The sequence below is a fragment of the Sphaeramia orbicularis genome, chromosome 21 (genome assembly GCF_902148855.1).
Source record: "Sphaeramia orbicularis chromosome 21, fSphaOr1.1, whole genome shotgun sequence".
NCBI lineage: Eukaryota > Metazoa > Chordata > Actinopteri > Kurtiformes > Apogonidae > Sphaeramia > Sphaeramia orbicularis.
In genome coordinates this window covers 53,242,925-53,260,116 of record NC_043977.1, presented here as the reverse complement: position 1 = coordinate 53,260,116, position 17,192 = coordinate 53,242,925, and the positions used below count along the sequence as shown (strand labels likewise).

The window sequence follows — 17,192 nt, the reverse complement described above, 5'->3', positions numbered from 1 at the left end:
GATGTCATAATCATACCTAACACTATTATCCATACCTTTTCAGAAACTTTTGCCCATATGAGTAATCAGGAAAGCAAACGTCAAAGAGTGTGTGATTTGTTGAATGCACTCGTCACACCAAAGGAGATTTCAAAAATAGTTGGAGTGTCCATAAAGACTGTTTATAATGGAAAGAAGAGAATGACTATGAGCAAAACTATTACCAGAAAGTCTGGAAGATACTATTAAAGAAGAATGGGAGAAGTTGTCACCCCAATATTTGAGGAACACTTGCGCAAGTTTCAGGAAGCGTGTGAAGGCAGTTATTGAGAACGAAGGAGGACACATAGAATAAAAACATTTTCTATTATGTACATTTTCTTGTGGCAAATAAATTCTCATGACTTTCAATAAGCTAATTGGTCATGCACTGTCTTTCAATCCCTGCCTCAAAATATTGTAAATTTTGCTTCCCCACCCTGTATATTTTTGCATTTATTGATCTATTTTTTGCAATTGTGCATCACCATGTGGCCAGAGATTTTTAGTAAAACAAAGGTTGTAGGGACAGAATGTTTTTTCAAAGTGCACGGGTATCTGTGTTGACAAATATCCGTGTTTGTGTGTGGCTTCATGTGTGTAACACACTGAATATGGTCTAGTTTCTTCTGCATATTCAGTGACACTTTACTCAGTCTTTTTTTCTCTCCATTTCTTTCCATCATCTCTACATACCCTTTTATTATTCATGTCCTCCTCTCTCATTCCAGTCTCAGTGTGTGTTTTTCTGCCTGTGATGACTGTGCTGTACATGACAGGTGCATTCAGTATTTATGGATTCCATGTGTGTTTGTGTGTTTTCACTTAGTAGAGGACAAAGAGGAAACGAGGAATGGGCTGGCCCGCGGCCTGTACATCCCCTGTCCAGACCACTACAAGAACTACTGCGTCCACGGAGAGTGTCAGTTCCCCAGTATCCTGGCACAACCCTCCTGCAGGTATTCACTAACACTGAACACCAGGATTTAACCTCCTAATGTGACAAAAGCTCTACATTCATTAACATTCAAATTAACATGGAAACAACATATTAGATATATAAAAGGAAAGATCGCAGTCAACGGCAATCTTGTATAAGTCCAGAAATATACTCAACCATAAAGCACTATATAATTTACTGTTGACTTCTACTTCCTTATATGTCATATTGTGTGGGAGTGTGGGGCTGGACGTATAAAACAACAGTAAATACTATAGTCCTCCTACAAAAACGAGCCATACGTATTATTAATGAGGCCGGTTACTATGAACATACTAATAAATTGTTTATGAAATCCCATATTATGAAATTTAAAGATTTGGTTTACTATAAAATAAAGCAAATCATGTGTAAAGCCAAATTAAAGTGACTCCCTGTCTGTGTACAAAGGTTCTTCTCAACACTTGAGTCTAAATATGATTTGCGAGATTGTGTGTGTGATATGATTTGTGTTTGTCAATTTGTTGTACAAAAAGCTAAAAAACAGACTAAAAGCAGATGTATATCTGTTGTTGGAGTTAAACTATGGAATGAGGCCAGCGTGGATTTAAGAATGTGGAGCTCATTTTTGATATTTAAAAAAATGGTACATGGGGCAATTTTTGAAGGATACAATTATTGAGATCTAATAAGTAATCAGTAAATAATTTATTTTCGACTCTACATTAAATTACCATTAATTTGGTGGTTATGTTTTCTATTTTTCTGGTTTAGTTTCACTTTTTTTTGTTTTTGCTTGTTTGTTTGGTAGTATGCATTGTTGTTTTTTCTTTTTCCTGTACTGAATGCTGGGTAGCTGAATTTGTTCTGTAGGACAGGCACTAATAGAAGCATTCTGCTTCTGCCTGGGCCTTTTCTCTCACTAACCTGTTGGTAATGTTGACACTAGTTGTATATGATGACTGAATAAAGAATTTCATCATCATCATCATCATCATCATTAACAAACACTGAAATTATTACTGAAATTACTGATGAGTACCTCACTCATCCAGGCATTCCAAAAAAAATAAAAATAAATCTGTTAATAGGGCTTGTAGAAGCCAATAATATAATAACAGCCGATAATGTAATAACAGCCGATAACGTAATAAATTTGCCATTTTTAAAATGTAATAGGCCAATAACATAATATCTGGCCAACTACATAATAAAAGTCCTGATCTGATAATGTAATAACTTTTGGCCAATAACGTTATAACTTATTGGCTGGTTATTACGTTACTGGCCTGGTAAAAAAAAAATTCTTTGCAAATGTAATAACTGAGCCAAAAACCTAATAAGTTATAACGTTATTGACCGAAAGCTACTACGTGACTAAATGTGTAAAATTAACTTTTATTTCCAACATAGTACAGCAAACTATTACAGGATCAAAAATAAATAAATTTTAGCGAAAACAAAAATTCTCATTTTTGAATATCTGGGGTCGCAAGAAATGTGTGATGTTAAAATGGGATCACAAGCCATAAAAGGTTGGAAACCACTGATTTACAGTATTTAGAATATTTTTACAGCAAAATAAAACAGATGGTATGATTTACACAGGATTAATCAAAGTACTAGAGACAGTCATGTTTTCGTTTCCAGCTCTGACTGAGACCTTTTCATTTTCTAGATTCATTTCCAGACTCAAAATACAAACTTTTAAAGCTGCTGTAATTACATATCTGTCAGCTCCTCTGGAATGCTGTGATTACAACAAACAATGCAAATTCAGCCAATCCCTTTGAATACTGTTCAATCTTTTTTAACACAAATCTGACAAATCATTATAATTTCTGATGTGTTTCTTGTCATATCCATTTGTGTACGTCACTAAACTCATTTCTCTCAGTTTACAACACAGACATCCTACATTAACCAAAATTAACAAAATGCTGTTTTAACACTCACAACAGCACTGTTTTTCTTCTCACTGGAACAAGTTGTATTTGATTTTGAATTAATTATCCAAAACTAAATCTATTTTTGCAGACACGCATCATCATTTTTCAAAGATTTTCTGAGAAATCACGCAATTTAGGGTGCAACAATCCCAAAAACATAACACAGCACTTAGCCACATTTCAGATTCATCTAAATTAGTCTTCCAAATGTTCCCCCTCATATTTGGTAAGTTTGATCATTATTTCAGATATAACTGGTGCTCATCAAACTAAATGCAGCACGTCTGAAATGTTCCTGGAGATCGGCTTAAGTTGGGTTACACCTTCTTTATTAGAAATATTTTAAATAAATAAATAGTCTGTATTATAAAAGCCAAGTGGCCTCTGTGTGTGTGTGTGTGTGTGTGTGTGTGTGTGTCTGTGTGTGTGCGTGTGCGTGCATGTGTGTGTGTCAGGCATCACACTAAATCCATACAGAGCTGACTGCTGCAATTTGTCATACTTGAGTATTTTTGGTCAAGGAAGACAGTAGTGAAAACGGCAAGTTGATAGGACCAATATTTTGGGAGATATTAATAATTTTGGAATACAATAGCCTTACAATCACGCTTTGGCGGTGACTGCTGGACAAATGTGGTACAACATGCACACATACACAACAGCATAAAAACTTCCACATCTAGAACCCATGGATGCCCGAGGGTCAATGCGCCAGTAATAATAATAACTCGAAAAGCACTTGGAGAGCGCAGACCTCTGCCCAGGCAGATTAGTCCCCCCCGCCCCGATCACCACCAAAATGTAATCATTTATTCCTTGTGCCAGTATCAACATTTCCTGAAAATGTCATCCAAATCCGTCCCTAGCTTTTTGAGTTATCTTGCTAACAAACAAACAGAGAAACCCTGATGAAAACATAACTTTGTTGGTGGAGGTAATAATAATAATAATAATAATAATAATAATAATAATAATAATAATAATAATAATGAGAAGAAGCAGAAGAACTGACCTAAATTATCCACAATAAAATCTGCAGCTGTACTTGAAGTTTTTTGCTCAGTTTAGTGTCAGAAGTGAAACTAACATGCATTTTACCTCCAATACAGACTCCAAAAGCAGTATTGTGATGTTATTTCATCCCAAAACAAGTGTTCAGAGAACGCAAACCTCCACCAAGCACCCTGAACCGTGTGCATGTGTGGATTGACTATTTCTTTTTAAATTAAACACTTTCAAGGTTGTTCCATACAGCAGAAAAAGTTGCAGCTTGGTACCAGTCTATGTTCTACAGGGGTTGGACAAAATAATGGAAACACCTTAAAAAATCAACAAAATATAATTTAATATGGTGTAGGTCCGCCTTTTGCGGCAATTACAGCCTCAATTCTCCGAGGTATTGATTCATACAACTTGTGAATTGTTTCCAAAGGAATTTTAAGCCATTCTTCAGTTAGAATACCCTCCAACTCTTTTAGAGACGATGGCGGTGGAAATCGACGTCTTACTTGAATCTCTCAAACTGACCATAAATGCTCAATAATGTTGAGGTCTGGGGACTGTGCCGGCCATACGAGATGCTCAACTTCATTAGAACGTCCCTCATGCCATTCTTTAACAATTGTAGCTGTATGGATTGGGGCATTATCATCTTGAGGTGAAGGTGTTTCCATTATTTTGTCCAACCCCTGTATGTCCCCGCAATGTCACAGTGTAAAGGCCCAGTAGAAAAGCATGAACCTACACCTGCACACACACACACACACACACACACACACACACACACATACACTCACCTACACACACTGACAAAAAGTATAAAAGTAAAAGGATACAGAAAAAACATCTATATAGAAATAACAACAATAACATAAAAATATAAAAATATCTATTGAGGTCAGGTCAGTTTTCTACACATTTGGATCCATCTGACGAACCTTACAGTTTATCAAAGAACGACTGGAAAAAGTCACTTCTCCCTGCATGTCAACTCTAGATGTTTGGTATCAAATTGGTGTTCATTTTTATATTCAGCACTAGGGATGTAACAATTACCGGTTTAATGATAAGCCACGGTAAAGTTGCCAATGGTTAGTATTACCTTTTAAATTCTAATTATCATGATAACGGTTTGATTACCGCACATTTAGGGGAAAAACGCCTATGTAAAGATCTGCTTTTATGTCAAATATTTGAGTATAGTTTTCATTTATTACAATTTTGATTTAATTTACCTAATATTTGGAACCAATATTCACTTTTAAAGTCTTTGAAAAGGTTCGTTAAGCATCTGTGTGTTATTTATGCGATGAAGTATATACATTTTTCAAATTGGATTTTATATTTTTTTGTGTTTTCTGGCTTTTTATGTTTTTATAGATGGTTAAAGTGAAAAAATAATAGACAGATGAGATAGATGAAGTTGTGCGGAAAAAAAAGATACCAAACATGGGTATAGTAAACATTTGTTTATATAGTAAATAAAGGCAAAATCAAAAGTACTGAAAAACAGCCAAAATAAGCTCAGACCACTAAGGGTTAATATTTGAATGTTTCTGCAACAGAAAGTACATTGTGCCAATTATTTTTTTGTTTTGTTTTGTGTTTTTTCAAAATACAACTTGGTTAAATTATTTCAGTGTGTGTATTAGTACTTCTTGAACATTTTGAGCAAAACTTCAATAATTCCACGATAATAATGATAACTGTGATAATTTTGGTCACAATAACCGTGATATGAAATTTTCATATCGTTACATCCCTATTCAGCACATGTTTTAACCTTAAAACAGGACGGGTCTTAACCTTCACACTCCTCTGATTTCCAGTTCTATGTCCCTGCAATGTCACAGCGTAAAGGCATTTTTGTCCCCAGTAGAAAAGCATGAACCTACACCTGCACACACACACACACACACACTCACCTACACACACCGACAGGCATATACACAATGAGCGGTTGTGTTAAATCCACGCACACACAGACACACACACACACGCACACTGGCTGGTGCATGTGTGTGTGTTTGCCTGCTCTGATAGTGCAGCAGCCAGGGGGTCTTGGTATCTCCTGCTCCCTCTATCTCTCCCTCTTCTGTCTAACCTGACTCGTCCCGGCTCACCTCGTCACACAGACTTCATGCATACAGAGCAGTGCTTCAGCAGACGGGTTCCTGTGGAAGGCCTCTGCTGCCCCCTGGTGGTGACAGCGCTAACACAGGCTGCATCCTAGTGAGAGGAAAAGCCCAGGGGCACAGGTGTCAAACATGCGGGCCGGGGGCCAAATCCTGCCCACCAAAGGGTCCAGTCTGGCCCCTGGGATGAATTTGTGAAATGCAAAAATTACACTAAGATGTTAATAATCCTTTTAGTTCAGGTTCCACATTCAGACCAGTTCAATCTCAGGTGGGTCATAATAACCTATAAATACTCACAACTCCAAAGTTTCTCTTTGTTTTAGCGTAAATACACAAAAACATTTACATTTACAAAGTATAATATTGCAAAAAATATCTGTATAACTTGAACAAATATGAACCTGAAACGCCTTAAGAAAAGTAAGTGTAATTTTAACAAGTGTTCAGAGAACGCAAACCTCCACCAAGCACCTTGAACAGTGTGCATGTGTGGGTCGACTATTTCTTTTTAAATTAAACAGTTTCCAGGTTGTTCCATACAGTAGAAAAAGTTGCAGCTTGGTACCAGTCATGTGTATGTCAAATTATATTCACTTCCAATCAATATTAGTTGAGTTATAATGAAAAATGTGTGGAAAATGGGATTTTCAATGTTAAATGTAAATGTCCACAGAGTCCACATTCCACAGTGGATGTGGACAATTTTGTGCCAGATACAAGATATTGTTCTAAGCTACAGGTGGATCAAATTGGAGGCTAATCTGAGTCGTTTTGAATTTTTTATGAATTTCCAAAAATTGCTCAATGATGAGAGATAGGAAAATTGTAGATTTTGTGACCTTGCTGTGACCTTGAACTTTGGCCTACTTGGCCCAAAATTGAATGGGATCGTCCCAGGGCCTAGGCCTATCTGTCTAAGGCTACCTATAGTTAGGCCTACCTATAGTTTTCCCGTAAAGTTGCTAACAAGCAAACAAACACACAAAGCAAAGTGATCACAATACCTCCTGGTGGAGGTAATAGTATTCCACCTGTTACTAAATGTTTTGTGTATTTGTAGATCCACTGTGATCTGTAAGTTATAACGCACCTGTGGAAATGATCAACTGAGGCAGAATATTGTTAAAATTACACTTATTTTTTCAGTTTGTTCCTATTATTCACATTGCTTGAGAGGATAGTGTGTAGATGCCAACATTTTCATAATGTGATTTTACTTTTCTCATTCTAAAACATAGAGAAAAGTCTGGAGTTGACATTATTTACATATTATTATATTATTATTTTACTGGTTCGGCCCACTTCAGATCAAATTTAGCAGAATGTGGCCTCTGAACTAAAATGAGTTTGACACCCCCACCCTGGGGTCTCAGCAGGAAATGAATGGATCTGTGAATGTGCAACAGAACAAGGTTACAGTGTTTGTGTGTTTGTCTCAGATGCTGCTGGGTCAAGGGGATGCAGAATGGGGAGGAGGTTGTGTGTGCATGTGCACCAAAACAGGGATGTGCAGGTGTTGGCGGGTAACAACCTCCCTAGAGACGTGAAAAGCAGGTAAAGAAGACGAAGAAAGAGAGAGAGAGAGAGAAAGAGAGAGAGAGAGAGAGAGAGATTAAAAGGTGGACCATTTTAGCTTCTCTCTGAGGACAAAGATCATCTCCATTAGTCTCGGTCTCTTTGCCTCAGACGACGTCCAAACTAAGCCAGTTGGGTCTGACAAACCTGTGACCACTGTTCTAGTGCCAGGGTTTGTAGGTTGCAGAAGATCTTCATCCAAACTAAGCAACAGAATACAAGGTTTTCCCTTTAGGTCCGAGGAGGGCTCAGTTCCTGCGGTTGCTTATGTGGTTGTTGTTGGTCTAAAAATTGTGAGTCATTGCACACATGGCAAAAAAAAGAACTGGAAGTACAGATACACTGTAAGCCTGGATTTTGTATTTACTAAAAGGCTTTAATTACAATAGCCCTTCAAAAGTGAAGCTGCTCCCCCTGGTGGCGAGCAGTGGTATAGCAACTACATCCCAATCATTGCACGTTATTTTATGGGACTAAAACCAAACTAAAAACACATCCAGTATGTTGTTGTTTTTTTTTCCAAAATGTGATTTCAGTATTTATCTCCAAATCATCATCTTCATATCAGTTAGGTTAATACACAGGTGTCAAACATGCGGCCCGGGGGCCAAATCTGGCCCACCAAAGGGTCCAGTCCGGCCCTTGGGATGAATTTGTGAAATGCAAAAATTACACTGAAGATATTAAGAATCCTTTTAGTTCAGGTTCCACATTCAGACCAATTCAATCTCAAATGGGCAGGACCAGTAAAATACTATCATAATAACATATAAATAATGACAACTCTAAATTTTTCTTTGTAAATGTAAATATTTTCATGTATTTACACTAAAACAAAGTATAATTTCACAAAAAAATGTCAATAACCTGAACAAATATGAACAATCTGAAATGTCTTAAGAGAAGTAAGTGCAATTTTAACAATATTCTGCCTGTTATTAAATGTTTTGTGTGTTTGTAGATCCACTGTGATCTGTAAGTTCTAATGTACATGTGTAAATGATAAACTGAGGCAGAATATTCTTAAAATTACACTTATTTTTTCAGTTTGTTCATGTTATTCACATCTTTTGAAAAGATAGTTTACAGATGTAACCCTTTTCATAATGTAAATCAACTTTTTTTGCTCTAAAACACAGGTGTCAAGCATGTGGCCTGGGGGCCAAATCTGGCCCGCCAAAGGTTCCATTCCGGCCCTGCAGGATGAAAGTGTAAAAATGAACCTGAACAGTCCAGGTTGTCCAAATCCTTTTGGCTCAGGTTGAAATACAGACCAATGTGATCTACAGTAAACATAACAACACAATAACTCATAAATAATGACAACGACAAATTTTCTTTGTGAAAAATTATGTGGAAAAAAATTTAAGTGAAAAAAATAACATTACACTGTGAAAATATTTACATTTACAAAACTATTCTTTCACAATAAAATGCAAATAAAAACATAAATAAAAACAAAGATGAACAACCCCAAATGTGCAATTTTAACAATATTCTGCCTGTTATTAAATGTTTTGTGCATTTATGGATCCACTATGATCTGTAGTTGTGTTAATAATAAGAGATGGAATATTGTAGAAATTGTTCAAATTTTAGTTCCAAACTCCAAAATTTTAACAATTTTCTGCCTGTTACCAAATGTTTATGGAACACTGTGTGTAATGTACATGTATAAATAATAAGTCGAGGCATAATATTGTTAAAATTGCACCAATTTTTCAAATGAAATTTCAGTTTTTTCAGGTTATTCACATCTTTTTTGTAAAATGTAAATATTTTCATAATTTAGTTGTGGTTTTTTTTAACTAAACAAAAAGAAAAACTTGGATTTGTCATTATTTATAGGTTATTAAGTCATTATTTTACTGGTCTGGTCCGCTTGAGATCAAATTGAGCTGAATATGGCCCCTGAACCAAAATGAGTGTGACAGCCCTGCTTTAACTGCTCATGTCAGTGGTCCATCCTCCAGAGTCGGGGTCTCCTCCAGGTTTCTACCTGTTAAAGGTCGTTTTTCCTTCCACTGTCACCAGGTGTTTACTCCTGGACGGTTCTGTTGGCGTCTGTACATGGGATTAAGAGTCTGGTTTAGACCAGCTCTAAATGGAAAGAGTCATTATTAGATTACACTGGGTTACAAAAAAATGTTTTTTACAAGTTGTCTAGGTTTTTTCAACTGAATTAGGACCATTTTGCACCGCTCAATCCAAAAATGACATCTGTTTTTCTCAATCAGGTCAAGTTTTTTTGCTAATTTGATTTTGAAAAATTTGATGCATGACTTGCATACCATGTGTGGCGCCCAAACTTTATCTTGGTCACCAAGTTTAATACCAAAATAAGATTGGTAAGCACACTTTATGAAACTTGTGACTTGATTCCTGTTAGGTACAATGGTGTATTCACCGCAGATGTAGCAGAATACGTCAGGCTTATTTTTGCAAGATCTTCTAGTCGAAGCCATTTCATTCACCTGTAATATTAAAAAAACCATTAATCATAAATTGGCAAAAGTAAAATCTTCAGAACTCATTTACTGCAAGAAATATGAAAGAATTTTGTATCATATGATGTGAAAATGCCCATAAATGTAAGCAAAAATGTTAAAAAGCCAATATGTAGCATAGTTCAGAAAGTTGACCTGATTGAGTAAAATTAATGTGATTTTTGGATTCAGCACACCAAAATTATCCTAAATCAGCTCAAAAAACTTAAACAATAAATTTGTTGTTGACCAGTGTTATTATTGTTATGATGTGGCACTACATAAATACAATTTGATTGTTGATGTGTGTTGATGTCATACACTGTAATTTTAGCACACTCCAAACTTCTCTCAGTTTTTCAAATTAAATTTCTGTTTTTTCAGGTTATTCACATCTTTTTTGTAAAATGCAAATTTTTTCATAATTTAATTGGGGCTTTTTTTTTTTGTACTAAAACAAAAAGAAAAACTTGAATTTGTCATTATTTATAGGTTATTAAGTCATTATTTTACTGGTCTGGCCCACTTGAGATCAAATTGGGCTAAATATGGAACTGAACCAAAATGAGTTTGACAGCCCTGCTCTAAAACATAGGGAAAAATTTGGAGTTGACATTATTTATATATAATTCTGTTCTTATTTTACTGGTTCGGCCCACCTCAGATCAAATGTAGCTGAATGTTTAACTGAACTAAAATGAGTTTGACAGCCCTGGGTTAATGGGTGCGTAGCAGGTATTACTGCAAATGTCATCATACAAGCAACATGGCAACTCTTGTGTTTGCAGGATTTGGACTTCACAGCGTCACAGCATCTGTCTTTAAATATCATTTAGGAAACAGAGCAAAGAAAAGTGAAAAGAGTCTGCTCGGTTATGACATCAGCACCCAATCAGTCTCCTTAATAGATCACAGGTGTCAAACATGCGGCCCGGGGGCCAAAACCGGCCCACCAAAGGTTCTAATCTGGGCCGCGGGATGAATTTGCAAAGTGCAGAAGATATTAACAGTCAAGGGCGTCGAACTCGAAAATAATGTTTATGTTTATGTTTATGCATTTGGCAGATGCTTTTTTCCAAAGGGACTTACAGGGGAAAACCAATCAAATCACTCAATCAATCAAATTTTATTTATATAGCGCCAGATCACAACAAAAAAGTTATCTCATGACACTTTATATATAGAGTTGGTCCAAACCAGACTCTGAGCCAATTTACAGAAACCCAACAGAATCCTCCAGGAGCAAACACTGGTGACTGGTGACGGTGGAAGGAAAAACTTCCCTTTAACAGCAGAAACCTGGAGCAGACCCAGACTCCTGGAGGATGGCCGTCTGCCTGGACCAGTTGGGGTTAAAGAGAGAGAGTAAAGAAAGAGAAAAAGAGAGAGCGATAGAGATAGAGACTGGGGGGAGAAGGGGGGAGTAGGGGGAGACACATGGAGGCAGTTGAGGATAGGTGAGTGATGATGATGAAGGCAGGAGAGAGGCAGGACCACCGCAGCAGGTCCTGAGATAATCCTGGGAAAATCTGTGATAATCCTGGGGAGAACTTTATTAAAATATTTAAAATGGAACATAATAATACAATACATACAATAACAATAACAATAATAACATAATAACCTAGAAATAATGACTCCAAATATTCTTCTTGGTTTATTGTGAAAAAAAATAATATGACATCATGCCTGAAATAATGGCAACACCACTTTTTTTCTCTTTGATTTATTGCAAAGAACATTAAATTCTGATATTCTTTAATAATAAAACATCAATAACCTGAACAAATATGAACCTGAAATGTCTAAAGAAAAATAAGTGCAATTTTAACTATATTCTGCCTGTTTTGTGTCTTGGTAGATCTGATCTGTAATGCACATATATAAATCATAAATTGAGGCAGAATATGGATCAAATTTTTCTTATTATTATTTCTTATTATTTTTCTTCAGAAGTTTCAGTTCTTTCAGGCGATTCACATCTTTTTTTGTTTTGGATAGTTTGTAAAATGTGAATGTTTTCCTAATTTAATGTTATTTTTTGCTTATAAAAAATTTGGACTTGTCATTATTTATAGGCTATTATGTTATTATTTGACCGGTCCGGCCCGCTGGAGGTCAAACTGTGCTGAAAGAAAATGAGTTTGACACCACTGTCATAGATGAACCCACACAAATGAAAGTGCGTCTTGGTGGCAGTCTGGTGTCTTCTGTCTGCAGAGATGGAGGAGGACTCGGAGTGTTTGTGTTCTTTCAGCTCTTTCAGGTGCTGTGCCAGACTTTTCTCTACCATTAGAAAACTGTGGCATCACACCTCAGCTGAAATAACTGTTCCCATCCCTGTGCGTCGGAGCCGTCATCAAACACAGTTCCCCAGCTTCGTCTCAAACCTGTGTTCTGCTCTGCATACTGAGCCAAAGCCATTTAGTCAGCCTCATTTCCATATTTTGCTGTTTTGCTGTTTTGCCAGCTGAAATAGCATATAATTGTGTTTCAGTCACCATTTCTAAATACTACCTGCTAACCATGTTATTTCCACAAAAGCCTATTATTATATATGTGACAAAAACATCATGAATGCAGCGTTAAAACAACACCTGTGTTGTTTGACGATCTACGTCAGGGGTGTCAAATTCATTTCAGTTCAGGGGCCGCATTCAGCTAACTTTGATCTGAAATGGGCCGAACCAGTAAAATAATAACATAATAACATATAAATAATGACAACTCCAAACTTTTGTCTTTGTTTTAGTTCAAAAAACTCCATTAAATTGTGAAAATACTTACTTTTATAAACTATCCAAACAAAAAAGCTATGACTAACCTGAAAAAAACTAAAATTTCACATTTTATTGTTTCAGGATAGTTTTAAAATGTAAATAATTTCATAATTTAATGTTATTTTTTGCACTAAAACAAAGAAAAAAAAATTTAAGTTGTTAATTCAAGATTTGTTTTGCTTAATTCAACATTTTTTGCAAAATTTAGGATTTTTTTGGCTTAATTCAAGATTTTTTTTTACTTAATTGAAGATTATTTTTTTTGCTTAATTCAACATTTTTTCCTTAATTCAAGCTATTTTTTTTTCTTTAATTCAATTCAAGACTGTGGAATTTTTGACTTTGCAAAAAACATCCCACAGGCCAGATTGGACCCTTTGGTGGGCTGCATTTGGCCGGACCAGTGAAATAATAACATAATAACATATAAATAATGACAACTCCAAACTTTTGTCTTTGTTTTAGTTCAAAAAACTCCATTAAATTGTGAAAATACTTACTTTTATAAACTATCCAAACAAAAAAGCTATGACTAACCTGAAAAAAACTAAAATTTCACATTTTATTGTTTCAGGATAGTTTTAAAATGTAAATAATTTCATAATTTAATGTTATTTTTTGCACTAAAACAAAGGAAAAAAAATTTAAGTTGTTAATTCAAGATTTGTTTTGCTTAATTCAACATTTTTTGCAAAATTTAGGATTTTTTTGGCTTAATTCAAGATTTTTTTTTACCTAATTGAAGATTTTTTTTTTTTGCTTAATTCAACATTTTTTCCTTAATTCAAGCTATTTTTTTTTCTTTAATTCAATTCAAGACTGTGGAATTTTTGACTTTGCAAAAAACATTCCACAGGCCAGATTGGACCCTTTGGTGGGCTGCATTTGGCCAGACCAGTGAAATAATAACATAATAACATATAAATAATGACAACTCCAAACTTTTGTCTTTGTTTTAGTTCAAAAAACTCCATTAAATTGTGAAAATACTTACTTTTATAAACTATCCAAACAAAAAAGCTATGACTAACCTGAAAAAAACTAAAATTTCACATTTTATTGTTTCAGGATAGTTTTAAAATGTAAATAATTTCATAATTTAATGTTATTTTTTGCACTAAAACAAAGAAAAAAAAATTTAAGTTGTTAATTCAAGATTTGTTTTGCTTAATTCAACATTTTTTGCAAAATTTAGGATTTTTTTGGCTTAATTCAAGATTTTTTTTTACTTAATTGAAGATTTTTTTTTTGCTTAATTCAACATTTTTTCCTTAATTCAAGCTATTTTTTTTTCTTTAATTCAATTCAAGACTGGAATTTTTGACTTTGCAAAAAACATCCCACGGGCCAGATTGGACCCTTTGGTGGGCTGCATTTGGCCAGACCAGTGAAATAATAACATAATAACATATAAATAATGACAACTCCAAATTTTTATCTTTGTTTAAGTGTAAAAAAAACCCCCAAAACATTAAATTGTGAAAATACTTACTTTTATAAACTATCCAAACAAAAAGCTATGACTAACCTGAAAAAAACTAAAATTTTACATTTTATTGCTTCAGGATAGTTTGTAAATGTAAATATTTTCATAATTTAATGTTATTTTTTGCACTAAAACAAAGAAAAAAAATTTGAAGTTGTTAATTCAAGATTTTTTTTGCTTAATTCAACATTTTTTGCAAAATTTAGGATTTTTTTGGCTTAATTCAAGATTTTTTTTTACTTAATTGAAGATTTTTCTGCTTAATTCAACATTTTTTCCTTAATTCAAGCTAATTTTTTTTTTCTTTAATTTAATTCAAGACTGTGGAATTTTTGACTTTGCAAAAAACATCCCACGGGCCAGATTGGAACCTTTGGTGAGCCGCATTTGGCCAGACCAATGAAATAATAACATAGTAACATATAAATAATGACAACTCCAAATTTTTATCTTTGTTTTAGTGTAAAAAAAAAAAAACATTAAATTGTGAAAATACTTACTTTCATAAACTATCCAAGCAAAAAGCTATGACTAACCTGAAAAAAACTAAAATTTTACATTTTATTGTTTCAGGATAGTTTGTAAATGTAAATATTTTCATAATTTAATGTTATTTTTTGCACTAAAACAAAGAAGAAAAAAAATTGAAGTTGTTAATTCAAGATTTTTTTTGCTTAATTCAACATTTTTTGCAAAATTTAGGATTTTTTTGGCTTAATTCAAGATTTTTTTTTACTTAATTGAAGATTTTTTTTTTTTGCTTAATTCAACATTTTTTCCTTAATTTAAGCTGTTTTTTTTCTTTAATTCAATTCAAGACTGTGGAATTTTTGACTTTGCAAAAAACATCCTACAGGCCAGACTGGAACCTTTGGTGGGCCGCATTTGGCCAGACCAGTGAAATAATAACATAACAACATATAAATAATGACAACTCCAATTTTTTATCTTTGTTTTAGTGTAAAAAAAAAAAAAAAACATTAAACTGTGAAAATACTTACTTTTATAAACTATCCAAACAAAAATGCTATGACTAACCTAAAAAAAACTAAAATTTCACATTTTATTGTTTCAGGATAGTTTTAAAATGTAAATATTTTCATAATTTAATGTTATTTTTTTGCACTAAAACAAAGAAAAAAATTTGAAGTTGTTAATTCAAGAATTTTTTTTTGCTTAATTCAACATTTTTTGCTAAATTTAGGATTTTTTTTTTGGCTTAATTCAAGATTTTTTTTTTTTTTTTACTTAATTGGAGATTTTGTTGCTTAATTCAACATTTTTTCCTTAATTCAAGGTAATTTTTTTTTTTTTTCCTTAATTCAATTCAAGACTGTGGAATTTTGGACTTTGCAAAAAAACATCCCATGGGCCAGATTGGAACCTTTGGTGGGCCGCATTTGGGCCCCCAGGCCGCATGTTTGAGACCCCTGATCTACGTTAATATGAAGGATCCCAGACAGGATCAGAGGTAATGGTCTAGTTTTCACCCCCAAATTAAAATGCACAGCGAGTGTTTTTACATCAGTCTACTCTGAAAACACTGGCTGATGTAGGAAGAGTCAAGAGACTGAATATTCCCCCTAATGTTTAGTCAGCTTTTGGCCAGACCAGTGAAATAATAACATAATCACATATAAATAATGACAACTGCAAGTTTTTGTCTTTGTTTTAGTGTAAAGAAAAAAAAAACATTAAATTATGAAAATACTTACTTTAATAAACTATCCAAACAGAAAAGATATGACTAACCTGAAAAAAACTGAAAGTTCTTAAGAAAAATAAGTGCAAATTTAACAATATTCTGCCTCAATTTATCATTTCTACATGTGCATTATGGATCGGATCTACAAAGACACTAAACACTTACTAACAGGCAGAAAATATTTAAAATTGTGCTTAATTTTCTTTAGACATTTCAGGTTATTCACATTTTATTGTTTCAGGATAGTTTGTAAATGTAAATATTTTCATAATTTAATGTTATTTTTTGCACTAAAACAAAGAAAAAAAATTGAAGTTGTTAATTCAAGATTTTTTTTTTTTGCTTAATTCAACATTTTTTGCTTAATTTAAGATTTTTTTTTTGCTTAACTCAACATTTTTTACTTAATTCAAGCTAAAAAATGTTTTGCTTAATTATATTCAAGACTGGAATTTTTGACTTTGCAAAAAAATTCCATGGGCCAGATTGGAACCTATGGCAGGCCGCATTTGGGCCCCCAGGCCGCATGTTTGAGACCCCTGATCTACGTTAATATGAAGGATCCCAGACAGGATCAGAGGTAATGGTCTAGTTTTCACCCCCAAATTAAAATGCACAGCGAGTGTTTTTACATCAGTCTACTCTGAAAACACTGGCTGATGTAGGAAGAGTCAAGAGACTGAATATTCCCCCTAATGTTTAGTCAGCTCAGTGTGGATGGAGATGTTCTGCCTGTAAACCGACTGCAGGCATCATCAGTCATGTTCATCTACGCAGTCACAGCAGAAAAAAAAAAAAAAGCACAGTGGCCACTGTCACACAAACGCTTTGTTCCACTGCGACGTCTTCATCAAACAGGCGGATGTTTCAATTAGAAACACTGAAATAATTAACCTGCCAGAGGAAGGACGTTTTCTTTCTCTCTTGCATCTATTTGCTGGTGACAGAACTGGTGGTTTTATACACAGTATTCACTTTGTCTTTGGTTTTACCAGTGGTGAAAAATGACAGTCACAGCCTGTTCTGTTAAAGTTTGAAAGTTTGCACTACGGATACTTGTGTCACCTTATTTTATTTTATTCTATTTATATATATATATATATATATATATATATA

General features: G+C 34.1%; 1 protein-coding gene across 4 annotated transcripts in view; it reads left to right on the top strand.

Moving 5' to 3' along the window:
- tmeff2a (transmembrane protein with EGF-like and two follistatin-like domains 2a) overlaps positions 1–17,192 on the top strand; it is a 362,422-nt gene that overhangs the window by 333,136 nt on the left and 12,094 nt on the right. For 2 of the 4 annotated variants that reach the window (XM_030125350.1, XM_030125349.1), the window contains one exon: positions 848–977. In XM_030125350.1, the coding sequence (XP_029981210.1) occupies positions 848–977 (130 nt within the window). The remainder of the gene's footprint in view (positions 1–847; positions 978–17,192) is intronic. The other 2 variants (XM_030125352.1, XM_030125351.1) reach the window with 1 other exon arrangement.